The sequence below is a fragment of the Aquarana catesbeiana genome, linkage group LG03, assembly GCF_042186555.1.
Source record: "Aquarana catesbeiana isolate 2022-GZ linkage group LG03, ASM4218655v1, whole genome shotgun sequence".
Lineage (NCBI taxonomy): Eukaryota > Metazoa > Chordata > Amphibia > Anura > Ranidae > Aquarana > Aquarana catesbeiana.
In genome coordinates this window covers 542,993,237-543,009,700 of record NC_133326.1, presented here as the reverse complement: position 1 = coordinate 543,009,700, position 16,464 = coordinate 542,993,237, and the positions used below count along the sequence as shown (strand labels likewise).

The 16,464-nt window shown below is 39.9% G+C and overlaps 1 protein-coding gene across 2 annotated transcripts in view; it reads left to right on the top strand.

The window, feature by feature from the left end:
* BCAT1 (branched chain amino acid transaminase 1) overlaps positions 1-14,577 on the top strand; it is a 108,457-nt gene extending 93,880 nt beyond the window's left edge. For both annotated transcript variants that reach the window (XM_073621461.1, XM_073621460.1), the window contains exons 9-11: positions 2,465-2,605; positions 4,932-5,006; positions 10,820-14,577. In XM_073621461.1, coding sequence (XP_073477562.1) covers positions 2,465-2,605; positions 4,932-5,006; positions 10,820-10,867 — 264 coding nt within the window. In that variant the 3' untranslated portion in view covers positions 10,868-14,577. The remainder of the gene's footprint in view (positions 1-2,464; positions 2,606-4,931; positions 5,007-10,819) is intronic.
* The last annotated feature ends 1,887 nt before the right edge of the window (positions 14,578-16,464 follow it).

Sequence of the window (16,464 nt, the reverse complement as noted above, 5' to 3'; positions counted from 1 at the left end):
CTGTCTTCTACCCTGGTCACCCTAAGCTGAGCCATAAATGTGGAGTCAAGGGACATTTCTCCTCTAACTGTCCAGAACATAAGTGCTAATGTGATAAGGTTGGTCACCCATATACCCGGTGCCCTGAAGCTTTGCACAATAATCCAGAGTTGGTGGAGGAATTCTTCCATCAGGATAGAGAAGAGTCTGGGTTGGTGGAGGTTGTACCAGGGGATCCTAGTGTCCCTGTCCCGTCAGTATCTGTGTCTGTGAGGCCATCTGTGGTGTCAGTGTCCCCCCAGTCTGTCGTCTCCCAGTCAGTGTCAGAAAGTGTGGTTGTCAAGTCTGTGTCTGCACCTATTGTTTCTCCTAGTGTAGTGAAGGCAGTGGAGGGTGCTGGACCAGCATGTATGGTGGTGCCAACCTCTGCTCGGTGTGGTAGAAGTGCAGCTGGAGGTCGGCAGACACCTAGGGGTGGAGTGAGTGATGGATTAGATGATGGTGTGTGTGGGGGGAGGGGGAGGAAAGGGAATGAGAGTGGCTGGTGCAGAATGCGGGGTGAATGATGTGGGGGGAGGAGTTAATGGGGGGGTTTTGGAATCGCATCCTGATGACGATTATATCTCAAAATGTTTCTTAGCCTGGATTGTGTTTAGGTTGAGGTTTGGGGTTTGTAGTCTCTTTTTTGTTGTCATTAAAATGTTTCTCTCTATGTTATCTTGTCAGGAAACGGTTTTCTTTACTTGATGATGAAAGCACGCTTGTTTTTGTTTAGTTGTTTATTGTTGTGTAAATATGTTTTTATTAATAAGCTGTATGTATGATTTTTTTAATAAACAAAAATTTACACTCTAATATCCCCACCACTTCCACACACTATTGTTATACATTTATAAAGCTCTGAGATATTCCAAATTGCTGTACAGAGAACACTGATGACCCCTGGTGGTAGTAGCTTGATGTGATATTAAAGATGTGTCTCCGTTTATGTGATCTCAGTATACTAAAACTGGCATGGCTGCTTGCATTAAATGTATACAGGCAGGTTTATGTATTACAATTTAGAATGAGAGTTTCATTTTCTTCATTCATGGGGTTTGTAACCTTTCTGTTGCCAGTGTAGTGTTACCCCTGCAGGAGCTGCTTGGTAGATTGGGTTCTCTGTTCTTCTGCCTTGCCTCTGAGAACAACTCACCCACAATGAAATACCAGGTTAAGCAGACTGATATATGGCCCTGCTACCGGGAGCACATTTATAGATATCCTGTTTACAAGTAAGGTTCAATATCAAAAGCAAACATCAGACTGGTTACTGGCGAATAAACCCAATATATTGTCACAGGTTGCAGTAAATAGTGTGCAAATAAGTAACTGAAGGATTAGATCAATCACACTTCACTAGACAATATGTTCACTAGGCTAAAACAGCGTAGGATGGAGTTCTATCCAGCTAAATGGGAGTAAACCTGGTAATCTACAAAATCTGCAATAAGTAATGGCATTAGAAAACAGTAACATCAATGATAATACTGCAATAACTCTTCTGTAATCGGTAGGCTATATGAACTTTAGGGTGCACTCTAGATGAATGGCAGCAATGAGATTCAAAACTCCCTAGAGAAGTACCTCTTACTATGGACAATAGGCAAAGCTCTATCTGAGTGAGCAGTCTTTATCCCTAGTTTTTCAGCTGGCTAGCGTTGGGGTCCAGTCTTTACAGTGGTGCACATGAGTACAGTCCCAGTAAAGTCTGCATGCAGTAAATAATGCTGCTAGCTGGATGGCCAGTCCCTATGTGCTCAGTGCCTACTAGCGGCAACAGATTAATGGCAGCAATGTCCTCTCATCTGTCCCAGTGATATAGCAAAAAGGATCCTGCTGTTCAGATGTCAGCTCACTTCTGGATCTGCCTAAAACAACTCTGGACCTCAGCACACAGCTACAGGCTGGTAGCAGGTTGATGTGTGCAAACAGGAGCAGTGACATGCACACCTTGGTCTCCTTGTAGCAAAGAGGAAATTCCTTGTATTCAGCCTGTGAAAACACAGCTCTCTGCCCCCCTTATACCCAGCTTGCATTGGGAATTGTAGTCCAATGGTCCATAGACTGCCATAGTAAAGTTTCTTTCACAAACTCAATCTCCCAGGATTCAGTGATACCAACCATCATGTTTCTTGAGCTCCTTCTGCTTGTCAGCTCCCCCTGGTGGATGGAGGCGAGGTAGTGTCAATCCATTCAGCTGAAGTGTCATAAATCTCTCTCTGTCTCTAGCCTAGCACCTGGCTACACTAGACAGAAAGGTCTGAAGATAGGGGTTAATTTTTATTTTAAAATGTAGATTCTTATTTAAGAAATGTAAGAATGTACAGAAAAATTATTTATCCAAAAGCCAAAAACCATCAAGCAGGTTTATTCTAAATTCAAGAGGTGGGAGTCAAATAGTTCAAGTATCCTGATACAATATGTGTTTTGTGCCTTTTCACAGGGTGAGTTTAAGGTGTCTGAGCGTTACATCACCATGAAGGAATTGTTGACAGCACTGAAAGAAAACCGAGTGAAGGAAATGTTCGGTTCCGGTACAGCCTGTGTGGTTTGTCCAGTTGGAACTGTACAGTACAAGGATGAGGTGAGACTGAGTTGTCTGTGCTGACAAAGAATCAGTGGTAGATGTAATTAATTTGTCTGACAATATGGACGTCGCTTGCTGTGCCACATTGTAGATCTCATTCTGTGAGCACCCAGGAGCTTTTATTTCATGAAAAACAGGAAAAAAACTGACGTTTTATATATTTTTTCATTTAATTTTATTATTATATTTTTATGTAATACAGTTGTGCCCATAAGTTTACACACCCTGGCAGAATGTATGATTTCTTGGCCATTTTTCAGAGAATATGAATGCTAACACAAAAACCTTTCTTTCACTCATGGTTAGTGTTTGGCTGAAACCATTTATTATCAATCAACTGTGTTTACCCTTTTTAAATCATAATCACAACAGAACCTACCCAAATGATCCTGATCAAAAGTTTACTTACCATGGTGATTTTGCCCTGATAACATGCACACAATTTGACACAAAGAGGTTTGAATGGCTGATAAAGGTAACCATTCTCACCTGTGATCTGTTTGCTTGTAATTAGTGCGTATAAAAGGTCAATGAGTTTCTGGACTCCTGACAGACCCTTGCATCTTTCATCCAGCGCTGCACTGACGTTTCTGGATTCTGAGTCATGGGGAAATCAGAAGAATTGTCAAAGGATCTGCAGGAAAAGGTAGTTGAACTGTATAAAACAGGAAAGGGATCTAAAAAGATATCCAAGGAAATGAGAATGCCAATCAGCAGTGTTCAAACTCTAATCAAGAAGTGGAAAATGAGGGGATTCTATTGAAATCAAACCACGGTCAGGTAGACCAACTAGTGTTTCAGGCACAACTGCCAAGAAAATTGTCCAGGATGCAAAGAAAAACCCATAAATAACTTCAGATGAAATACAGGACTCTCTGAAAACATGTGGTGTGGCTATTTCAAGATGCACAATAAAGAGGCACTTAAATAAAGATGGGCTGCATGGTCGAGTCGCCAGAAGAAAGCCATTACTAACGCAAATGCCACTAAGTATCCCACTTACAATACGCCAAACAGCACAGAGACAAGCCTCAAACCTTCTGGCACAAAGTCACACAAACACAAGGCTAAGTCGACCTGTCATTGGGTACAGCAGAATAAAGTGAAGGTTCTGGAGTGGCCATCTCAGTCTCCTGACCTCAATATCAATGAGCCACTCTGGGGAGATCTCAAACGTGCAGTTCATGCAAGACAGCCCAAGAATTTACAGGCTTTTTGCCAAGAGGAATGGGCAGCTTTACCACTTGAGAAGATAAAGAGCCTTATCCACAAATACCACAAAAGACTTCAAGCTGTCATTGATGTTAAAGGGAAAAATACACGGTATTAAGAACTGGGGTATGTAAACTTTTGATCAGGGTCATTCAGCTAGTTTCTGTTGTCATTATGATTAAGGCCCCTTTAACACGGGCGGCTATTTTGCCGTTGTTAAAAGCATGTTTTGTTATTTTGAAATTTCAAGACTCCAGGCACAATGATCACTTGCAGTTGTACATTTTTGCCATTTCTGATGTGCTTCCTGTTGTTTTTCTTTCCTTGTTGCTGCTGCTATCCACAGGAGAAATAGTATACTGCAATTACCTGCAGTTATGTGCAGATAGCTGCAAAAAAATCGGTCCTGGATGCAGTCAAATTTATTTTTTCTAACCGCACAAAACCCCATGTAATGAAACCGTTCCTAAACGCAGTGTGTGAATGGGGCCATAGAAAAGCATTGTCTGAGTTTAGCTGCGGTAGATAACTTGATCTAGCCACAGCTAAAAGCTGAATTCTATCCGCCTGTGTGAAAGGGGCCTTAAAAAGAGTAAACACAGTTGATTGATGATAACTGGTTTCTGCCAAACCCTAACCATGAGTGAAAGAAATGTTTTTGTGTTATCATTCATATTCTCTGAAAAATGGGCAAGCAATTATAAATGCTGCCAGGGTATGTAAACTTATGAGCACAACTGTACCTGCCTTTAACAGTTTTCTTGACGCCCAAATAAATTGAATGAATATGGATAAAAAATTTAAAAAAAAATTTTTAAGTCTTTTTTTTTTTTTTTTTTTACAATTTATAAACAAAAACAGACTACAGTTGGCCAAACCTGCAGCGTGATTTTAAGCGCAATCGAATGCAAGAAAAATGCCTTTTGTAGCTAAACAGACTAAATCGTAAGGATCTTCAGATTCCTTTGTAACAAAATGGTTTTAAAAGGATTAAAAGTTGAATATCAATTAGAAAGAGACCAACATTAATCATATACCTTATTGGTGGTTTGAAATGTTTGCATTTGTAGTTGTAACTATTTGTTAATCCTTGTAATTTGGGTTTCCCCAGAATTTACATATCCCTACAATGGAGAATGGACCTAAAATTGCTGCTCGTGTATTAAAAGAGCTGGCTGATATCCAGGTGGGTTATTACGCTCTTTTTTGTTTGAAGGCAGGAACCCTTTTCATGTTTTGTACAGTTTACTTTTTCAGCTTTATTTATAAGGAAGTGAGCAATTTTGCAAAGTGCAATCACAATTTATTAAGAAGGGCTGATTTAAAGCTAAACTGTAATCTCGGTATATAATAATTTCCTTTGTTTCCCTCTTCCCCCTTAATCAACAGGCTATTAAATTTTTCTAATCTCAATTGTTCTTGTTTGCAAAATACACCTGTTTTTAGACCAAATGACATAATGACTGCATCTGTCTGTTGGTCTTTGATTTCAGAAAGTTCATCATAAAATCTTTTTTATTAATATATATATCTATTTTTTTTTTTGCCAGTAAGATCATGTTAGCGTTCAACCCATGCATTCATTATATGAAAAAAAAAATAATCCTCCGTCATCCCTTTAGACGTTTTTGCTCTTATAAATATAGTGTAATCAAGTAAATGATTAGTATAATGTATATCTAGGCAGTGTTTCTCAACTCCAGTCCTCAAGGTGCCCCAACAGGGCATGTTTTCAGGTCTTCCATTATCTTGCACAGGTGATTTGATCAGTTTCACTGCCTTAGTAATTACCACAGCCGATTCATCTGAGGGAAATCCTGAAAACATGACCTGTTGGGGCGCCTTGAGGACTGGAGTTGAGAAACACTAATCTAGAGTCTGTAACACCCAGTGGCCAGCAGGGAGGAGCATGCACATCCAAAGGGATGCTGAGGTTGTGTTCTTCATATAACATTCAGAACAGCAGTACAGTAACTGGGGACAGATAGATTGATGGCAGAGTAAACAAATAGCTGTAAGAGGCAGTCCAGTGACAATACAGATCAAGAGGAAAGGGCTGTATGATTCTTGAAGTTGTTAAGACTGAAAATAAGGTGGGCTCCAGATACCTTCTTCTAATGATTGTGTTGTGAAGAAGCCCAAGAGGTGACTCTTTACATGTTTGCAAGAAGAAAGGTACTGCTGAAGTTCTGCTTTGATCTAAAATCTGCCAAAAGATTGTTAGATAAGTTCTGTATTCAGCAGTCACAGGCTGAAACTGAAGGAGGCAGTTTCCTTGATGCATGAGTGCCCAAATCAAATTTAGCAGTTTCAGTCTGCATTATTTAACCTGCCATCATAGGGATCATGCTGGTTGCTTCCTGGTCATTGGTGGAGACTGGAACCATTAGCTACTGCACGATCTGACAGCTAGCAGCTTGCACCTGTCTGTCAAATGGGAAATGTAGATTAACAAAACCCAACTGTAAGACATTGGGGTTGATTTACTAAAACCGTAGAGTGCAAAATCTGGTGCAGCTCTGCATTGAAACTAGGGATGGACCGATAGAATTTTTTTTTTAGGAGTACCAATACTTTTTTCTTAGTACTCGACGATACCAATTAACTGATACCTACCGCAACTGTTTTGTTTACATTTCAGCTGTAAGCAATGGTACAAAGCATTGAAAAGTTTTTTACAAATTAAATTATTTTATTTTAAATGTTGAGCTTTTTTCAATGTGAAACCTGTAAATATATGTTAAAGGTGTAAAAATATTAACAAACAAAGCAAACCAAAAAAAAAGTTTTAATTATTAATAGTTTATAAAATAGAAGTGAGCAAAAAAAAAAAAAAAAAAGCAGCAGGAAAATAATTAAATGAAGGAGAACAAGGAGTTAACTAAGACTGATCAGAGTAAATTATGGATTAATAAGGGGTTAAACAGAGAAACATTTAATAAAAAACATAAAATTATTTTTACTTGACAGGTTGTATTTAACTGACTTCATCTGCAGATTGAAGTTCATCCCTTTGATCTGTAGGTGAATAAACAGAAAGATACAAAAAGAAACAATGTTTTTTATCTTTCTGTTTCAGTGGCTGAGCAATGTTGTTAATAAACATTGCCCGCCTGCTTTTTTTTTTTTTTTTTTTTTTGACAGCTCCAATTGCCGTGACTTTGTTTACACTTCAGTTGTCAACAGGGGAACGCCACTGACAGATGATTGAGTCATCCATTGTTAAGGACGCGCCTGCCCCGCTCCTTAACAACCGATAATTGCCATGGTTTTTATTTTATTTTTTTTACATTTTAGCTGTCAGTGGGGAAAAGTATCGGCTTCTGGTATCGGAGTATTTTTAGGAGTACCAATATTTGTGCCAATGCTTAGTATCGCCACTGATATCGGTAGCAGTGCAACCTTAATAGAAACCAGGTTTTTTGTCAAAGCTTAATTGAACAAGCTGAAGTTAGAAGCTGGTTGGTTTCTATGCAGAGCTGCAGCAGATTTTGCACTCTCCAGTTTTAGTAAATCAACCCCATTGTTTTGGGAAGCATTAGTTTACAGATTACAGTCAGTAAATTTATTAAAAGGAATGAGTAAATGTTTTCGGTTGAATTAATTTCATCTACAGTGAGACAAAAAAGTATTTAGTCAGCCACTGATTGTGCACGTTCTCCCACTTAAAAAGATGAGAGAGGCCTGTAACTGTCATCATAGGTATACCTCAACTATGAGAGACAAAATGTGGAAACAAATCCAGACAATCACATTGTCTGATTTTTGAAAGAATTTATTTGCAAATTATGGTGGAAAATAAGTATTTGGTCAATATCAAAAGTTCATCTCAATACTTTGTTATATATCCTTTGTTGGCAATGACAAAGGTTAAATGTTTTCTGTAAGCCTTCACAAGGTTGTCACACACTGTTTCTGGTATGTTGGCCCATTCCTCCATGCAGATCTCCTCTAGAGCAGTGATGTTTTGGGGCTGTCGCTGGGCAACACGGATTTTCAACTCCCTCCAAAGTTTGTGCACATAGAATAGTGCTAAAAAATACAAATATAAAGTCCTTATTGAATTTTGTCCACATCCGATTCTATATTACTTTAATTTTAATTAAATGCTTCCCATCCACCGTGTGTCTTTGGTCACATGCAAAAATAAACATGCTCACTCACCAGAGCCCGAAGACCCGCTGGACCACAAAGCATGTATAATAAAATCAGAATTTGTCAGCATGGGACTCCCGAATTGATTCCCTTCCACTTCAGATGTTCCTTCCGTTCAGCAAATAACACGGTAATTGTGCACCAAGGTTTTATTTTCAAATTTCCACTTAAAACCAATCCCCAATTATATGCGCTTACATGTCATGGTGCCCAGACCAGCACCAGCTAGACCAGCATAAGCATGTATATCTACGTGTACTATCCACCACACTGCCGATGAATGGTACAGACAAATGCGCCGTCTGTCTCACCAAATTCTGGCGTGCGTCTCACTGCTCGAACGGATGTGATGTCACCTGTAGTCCACGGGAATGCCAACAGCGTTCTGACCTCTATGCATTTTGCTGTATAGCGTCATCCACCACAAGGCAGTGTGGTGGATAGTACACGTAGATATACATGTTTATGCTGGTCGAGCTGGTGCCGGTCTGGGCGCCCTGATATGTAAGTGCATATAATTGGGGATTGGTTTTAAGTGGAAATCTAAAATAAAACTGCATTCCACGATTACCATGTTATTTTCTTTCTGGGTATTTGGTGTATATCCCGCTGAGCGGAAGGAACATCTGCGAAGTGGAGAGGAATCAATCGAGAGTCCCATGCTGGCAAACTTTGATATATACGTTTTGTGGTTCAGCGGGCCTTTGGGCTCTGGTGAGTGAGCATTTGTATCACTGTTGGTGGAGCACGTTTATATTTTGATTTGGCCAAAGACGGTGGATGGAAAGCATTTAATTAAAGTGCAAGATATAGAATCGGATGTGGACATATTTCAATAAGGACTTTATATTTGTATTTTTTTTTTAAATTCTATGTGCACAAACTCATCACAAATGGCACATTGATATATGAACTGTATGATTTTATATCCACAGGTTTTCGTTTTTTTTGGAATAATGTTATTTATTGCACATTATTAATCTTGTAGTGTTTAAAGTCCAAATTATTTATCACATATACAGTGGGGACGGAAAGTATTAAGACCCCCTTAAATTTTTCACTCTTCGTTATATTGCAACCATTTGCTAAAATCATTTAAGTTCATTTTTTTCCTCATTAATGTACACACAGCACCCCATATTGATAGAAAAACAGAGAATTGTTGACATTTTTGAAGATTTATTAAAAAAGAAAAACTGAAATATCACATGGTCCTAAGTATTCAGACCCTTTGCTCAGTATGTAGTAGAAGCACCCTTTTGATCTAATACAGCCATGAGTCTTTTTGAGAAAGATGCAACAAGTTTTTCACACCTGGAATTGGGGATCCTCTGCCATTCCTCCTTGCAGATCCTCTCCAGTTCTGTCAGGTTGGATGGTAAACGTTGGTGGACAGCCATTTTTAGGTCTCTCCAGAGATGCTCAATTGGGTTTAAGTCAGGGCTCTGGCTGGGCCATTTAAGAACAGTCACGGAGCTGTTGTGAAGCCACTTCTTCGTTATTTTAGCTGTGTGCTTAGGGTCATTGTCTTGTTGGAAGGTAAACCTTCGGCCCAGTCTGAGGTCCTGAGCACTCTGGAGGTTTTCGTCCAGGATATCCCTGTACTTGGCCGCATTCATCTTTCCCTCAATTGCAACCAGTTGCCCTGTCCCTGCAGCTGAAAAACACCCCCACAGCATGATGCTACCACCACCATGCTTCACTGTTGGGACTGTATTGGACAGGTGATGAGCAGTGCCTGGTTTTCTCCACACATACCGCTTAGAATTAGGGCCAAAAAGTTCTATCTTGGTCTCATCAGACCAGAGAATCTTATTTCTCACCTCCTTGGAGTCCTTCAGGTGTTTTTTAGCAAACTCCATGCGGGCTTTCATGTGTCTTGCACTGAGGAGAGTCTTCCGTCTGGCCACTCTGCCATAAAGCCCCGACTGGTGGAGGGCTGCAGTGATGGTTGACTTTCTACAACTTTCTCCCATCTCCGACTGCATCTTTGGAGCTCAGCCACAGTGATTTTTGGGTTCTTCTTTACCTCTCTCACCAAGGCTCTTCTCCCCCGATAGCTCAGTTTGGCCAGCTCTAGGAAGGGTTGTGGTCGTCCCAAACGTCTTCCATTTAAGGATTACGGAGGCCACTGTGCTCTTAGGAACTTTAAGTGCAGCAGAAATTTTTTTGTAACCTTGGCCAGATCTGTGCCTTGCCACAATTCTGTCTCTGGGCTCTTCAGGCAGTTCCTTTGATCTTTATGATTCTCATTTGCTCTGACATGCACTGTGAGCTGTAAGGTCTTCTATAGACAGGTGTGTGGCTTTCCTAATCAAGTCCAATCAGTATAATCAAACACAGCTGGACTCAAATGCAGGTGTAGAACCATCTCAATAATGATCAGAAGAAATGGACAGCACCTGAGTTAAATATATGAGTGTCACAGCAAAGGGTCTGAATACTTAGGACCATGTGATATTTCAGTTTTTCTTTTTTAATAAATCTGCAAAAATGTCAACAATTCTGTGTTTTTCTGTCAATATGGGGTGCTGTGTGTTCATTAATGAGGAAAAAAAATGAACATAAATGATTTTAGCAAATGGCTGCAATATAACAAAGCGTGAAAAATTTAAGGGGGCCTGAATACTTTCCGTCCCCACTGTAAGTCTGAGGAGATATTTAGTTTATTAGCGCCTTCTTTATAATTTTGGTTTTATGTAATAGTGTGATTAACACTTAAAGGGGCAGCTGTCACATTTTTTTTTAGCACAGGGTGGGCGCCTTTTATATCTGAGAAAAATATTTTTGGTTTGGCTTCTTATTTTCTTATTTGTTCACTTTTATTGTATTTTATGATTTCAGTATGGAAGGATGGAGAATTCCTGGACCATAGTGGTGGGCAGCTCCTAGACACCCTCCCGAATTGTGAACACAAAGAACACAAGACATACAAGTAGAGCCCGCTGTATAGTATCGCCCGATGTATTGTGGGTGTCGGTGTTCCTATCCATGGGTTTAGCTAATAGAAATCTTTTCTAGCTGTAGAAATCTGTGAAACACAATAAGCACTTTTCCCAATCATATCTTGAATGAGGTGTCTCGTACTAATGTGCTCAAAGTATCAACCATATATTCTCTTCCAATGCACCAATATCAGGGCACAGTGTGAAGTCCCTTTACTCTGTGCTTGCTTTAATGTGGATTAATCAGGGTTTTATGCATTAGATTATCTGTTTTATTACATTGTGGTGAGAAGCACACAAAAATGTGAACAGTTTTGTATCTGAAGCAGCCAAAGGACATTTTAATTAGGCTATTTTATACTTTAAATTATCGCAGAGCAATATCTGATGAAGCACAAGGTTTGTGAAGCACAAAGTGATGCCGAAGACCCGACTCTATCATGTCAGCTGTATAGCTTTTGTATCATCATATAAAGTTAATGGCACTAGAATTTAGAAATGACTAGACTTATTTCGGTAACAGCCAGGGGATCCCAGTATTACCCTATTCATTTAGTGGAATAGATCAATTATTTGAGACAGCTGATACCTGCTATAACTAGGGCTCCTCTCCCACCATTGCCCAGTACCAGGAGGTGATGGTTATTCGGGGCCAGGCTGAGGGGTAGGCAGAGGAGTGTTAAGTACAGGAGAGGAGAGCAAACTGGGCAGGACCTGCAACCAATGCTGCTGAAATAGTTCACAGCACAAAGGGTGAGGTGGGGGGCATTTTGGACCTTTTGTCTTGGGTGTTAAACGACCTTGTCCCGAGCACAGTGCTTAGGGATAAGTGGAATAGATTTAGCTGGGAAATGACTGATTTTGACAATTAATTTTTTACCAAGCTCTTGACGTTTTAATTTTCCTCACTGAGCTGCTTAGGAGAAATTTGCGCATTTTATTTAGAAGGTTTTTAGGTAGCTTAGCTTATATCATTTTATGTCTTATATATATTCATTTCTGGACTGTTATTCTTCTTCTTTTTTTTTTTTTTTTTTTTGCTGTGTGTTTTTTCTTGTGAAAAAAAAAAAGCATAATATTACGCGGCTAATGTGGGGCCATTTTTCATTTTTTTGGGCACAAGAACAGTCCAGAATAGATAAGTAGAGCTTCTGTAACCCCTTAGAGACTTTTAAAGTCCAGTGCACCCTTATGAACCAGCCTACTTCTACATTTTTTCCAAAATGCTAACACTTGCTGAAATCTCCTTATTTTCACTGGCATTTTGTTGGAAATTAAAACTCTTGATCTCGCTCATCACTCATAATGGTGGCATTACTGCTGCAGCACATGACAAGTCTGGCCCGGTATTGGCACCACTTTGGGAGGCCAGGCATTGTTACTGGATTTTTGCTGTGACATAGTAGCAGTAATAGTAAAATTCAGGGGAAATTATGTAAATAATAAAAGAAAAGTTCCTAAAACCGAAAGTTCCTGTCTCTTTTCCAAAACCGCACTGCATTGAACCACAGTGTGTTGTGGCATCATGTGGTTTGGTGTGTATTAAAATGCACGTTTGCAGATGCATGGGAGTGCCATTAACAATTAATGGCACCCCCACGTGTTTGCTAAATTGCAGTGCATTTCTGTGCGTGTCAGGAAAGCACAAAAAATTGCGCATAAATGTGAACCTAGACTTGATGTACAAGAATTAAACTAAGTTTTGGAAAGTTTCTCCCCATTTTCTCAGCTTAATTTTAAATATATTCTGCTCTGATACGTTCCTGAAGATTTTACCTAATTTTACAGAAACTTCTTCATGTGATCATTTGCTTGACTTTTAAATCTGACCAGATGCTGTTGAATCATACAATGGTCATTTGACCCCCAACTACATTTTCCATTTGGCAGCTCCCCCCTGATTATTTAAAAAGAAAAATCTTTAACCTCCCTGGTGGTATGATTATTTCAGATTTTAGGTGCTGAAAGCGGTACCATTATTTTGCATGGAAATTTGGCGTTTTATATTGTAGGTCTGTAAATCTTAACAATAACACACTTAAATCTGTCCAAACCAGAGTCTAGTAGATATCCCGGGTATGATAAAGTTTGAAACACAAAAACATAAATTATAATATAATAAATAAAAATAAATAATTAAAAAAAATTAAAAAAAATAGTAATAAAATAAATTTTCCCACAATTCACTATCGCTCAATTCTGCAAGTGTTCTAATTTACTATCGCTGTTTTCTAGCTGGTCTAAAGCCACTTTTGATGTAAAGGGACACTTTTTGGTTGCTATGGACAATCTCCAGTTTCCAGGCAGAAAGAACAGTGTATATCATGTAAAACTGCATGCAGGGCATGGGCCAGAGCACTGGGGACAAAAGGGATGTGAAATCATTTCATACAGTACTGTAATCTGTAAGATTACAGTACTGTATGTGTTATGATTTTTACTTTTTTTTTAATTTGCCGCCAGGCTCCGCCCCCGTGCGTCGCGCCGCTCGCAGGGAACGGCGCCTGGCACGGAGAGGCTTCGGAGGAGGACGGAGCCCTCGGACACTGCGGGTGACATCGCAGGATCCCGGGGACAAGGTAAGTAACGCCGCCCCAGGATCCTGCAATGCGATCCCGAGTGTGGCTCGGGGTTACCGCTAATGGTACTGAATTTTAACCCCGAGCCACACTCGGGAAAACCGCCAGGGAGGTTAAAAGAGAACCTATTGAAATAAAATATGAATAATGCTGTGCCAACTTGCTTTTTTTAATTGTCCTGAGTCACTGATTCAGCACAAGCATGCAAGTCTAAAAGCAGGGCCTCGCTGGGGGTATACCTGTTCCAGGTCACTGACTCTTTGGGGTGTATTTACTAAAAGCAGTAGCTTTTACTTTGCAAGGGAAGTTGCACTTTTTATGACAATTTACCCAGAGGTCAGCAAATCAGGTGAAGCTCTGCTGAATTCTGTCATCAAATAATATGCAAGCAAAAATGCTGTTTTTTTTTTTTCATTGCACATGATTGAGTATTCTTTGTAAAGTGAAATTTCACCTTATTCAACAAGCTCTGGGCTTGGTGAATAAAAAAAAAAATTCCCTTGCAAAGTGTAACTTCCCTTGCAAAGTTAACAGCTAATTTACCTTTAGTAAATCAACCCCGGTGACTAGTTCAGTAAAGCTAGGACACGATTGACAGCTCTGAGGTTTCACTTTTTTAAACCAGCCACTAGGTTCAAGAAAAATCCAGTATGGTTGAAATTCACCATGCATGGTGCAATAGTTTCAGATGCATCTGAGCTTACATTTCTGCACAGCACTTTGTGGCCTTTGCAATGTATACGGATACACTTTTCTAAACAGTTCCAGATTTAACAAAAATCAAAGCCACAATATTTCCACCACCAGTGACGGCGTTAGTTTGCTGACTTTTTTCACTGGTCACCCTCCATGTAGTTTAATATTCAGGATAGGCAGCTGTAGGGGTTGTAGTTGTCTGTTCTGTGCCAGCAATAATATTGATTGATCTGTACTGTATTATCCAGTTATTTCATTATAATCAGACCAGTGGCTGATGAATACTATGTGAAGTGTTTGTCTCATCCTGAACACTCCAGATATTTTGTGTTCATTTGTAGATTTATGTGAATAATCAATAAACAGTGTTTAATAAAAAGGATTTCCCTTGTAGTCTTTTTTTTTTTTATTCTTTATTTTCAGTTTCCAGAACATGCAGGAACATTTTGAAGATCACAAAAGTATACAGGTTGGGTTTTTCAATACACATTGCTTAAACCAAGGTACAACTTAGAATGTGTTCAAAACAGACCAAGACAAAAAAGTTGATCACATTCATCTACAGAAGGGGTCTCCAAACTTACTAAACAAAGGGCCAATCTACTGTCCTTCAGACTTTTTAGGGGGGCTGGACTGTGGCCTGTGGGGGCAGAAAATGTCTCATATTCCATGGGAGTAAACAGTGCCTCAGGCTTGGTGTTCAGTAGGAGTAAATTACATAGCCCATGTGGCCAGTAGGAGGAAGAATAGTGCCCCATCATTGGTATTATGGAGAGAAATAGTGGCCCATCATTTGTATCAATGGGAGGAAAAAGGCCCCTTCGTTGGGGGCAGTGGAAGGAATAGTGCCCCATCATTGGTGTCAGTGGGAGGAATAGTGCCTCATTGTTGATATCAGTAGGAGCAATAGTGCTCCATCACTGGTATTAGTGGGAGAAATGGTGCCCCAACACTGGTGTCAGTGGGAGGAATAGTGCCTCGTATTGGTGGAAGTAATAGTGGTCCAAGGGTTGGGTAAAGGCTAGCAAAGAGCCACAACTGGCCGCTGGGCCGCAGTTCACATTTTAGCAGCCTCAGTGAATGCAGTCCCCAGCCTGCCTTACGTCTACCTTAAGATGATAGAGCAGGTTCTGAACTTCCCGATTTCAATTTCCCCTTGCTTTGCCTTACTATCATTGGGAGTAGAAGCTATGCCTCCTCCACATCTTTATAGCAGCACAATTGTTCTTAGTTAGACACTGGAAGGACTCCAAGGTCCCAGATTTAAGAGAAGTGATTGACTCCACACACATCCATTGCATGTACAAAGTATTATTTTGTACATCGGGAAAAATCTTTCTACTTTCAAATTATGGCAACCTTGGTTAGAATGGTTCTCAAAGTTTTTGAGTTAATGAATACTCCTTTTTTCTTGTACGTAAGATTAGTAGGAACTTTAGTTGTGAATACACTATGCAGCATTGTACCTTACGTAATATAATATGTTGAATATGGAATCGTGACTGTACATGTTCACTTTTTCGCTGTTTGTACTTTTAGGGTCAACGTTTTACTTTGTTGGACCTTTTCCTGTGAACCTTAATACCTGACATCTGCTTTTTGAAGATATTGTGTATTGCTAAATGTGTTTATATGCCTAATACTTAATAAAGAAACAAAAAGGAGCCTTGCTGCACAGCTAAGGTAAATAACCCATCGTGGAAGCCCAGAGGGAACTTCGGGTGACCTATCATTGGAGTTAGTCCAGACGGCATGGACTCTGTCAGGATTGGGAGCCTGCAGATCCTGAATAAGGACAGTGTTTTACCAATAGTTGGATGAGAAAAGAGATGCCGGGGTACATCTTGGTGTAGCTACAGGAAACTCACTATACTGCAATCCAAGAATGCTTGTTCTAGGTGGACCCACCGCTTACTAGAGGAGAGATGTCACCTATTATGGATGTGGGCCATATGTGTTGCCTTACAATAATTTAAAGATGTCCGAACAAGACAAGGAATTGGTCGCACACTGGAACTCCAAATTATCTTGATGTCATCTTTATTGTCAGAAAAGTGTCAGACAGATACAGGCAATGGTAGACGTTTCACAAGCGATAGCTTGCTTGTTCACAACCATTGCCATTGTCTACCATTGCCTGTATCTGTCTGACCCTTTTCTGACAATAAAGATGGCATCAAGATAATTTGGAGTTCCAGTGTGCGACCAATTCCTTGTCTTGTTCATCTTCCACGGTGGTGAGCCGAGGTCTGCAACTGTGATCCATCCT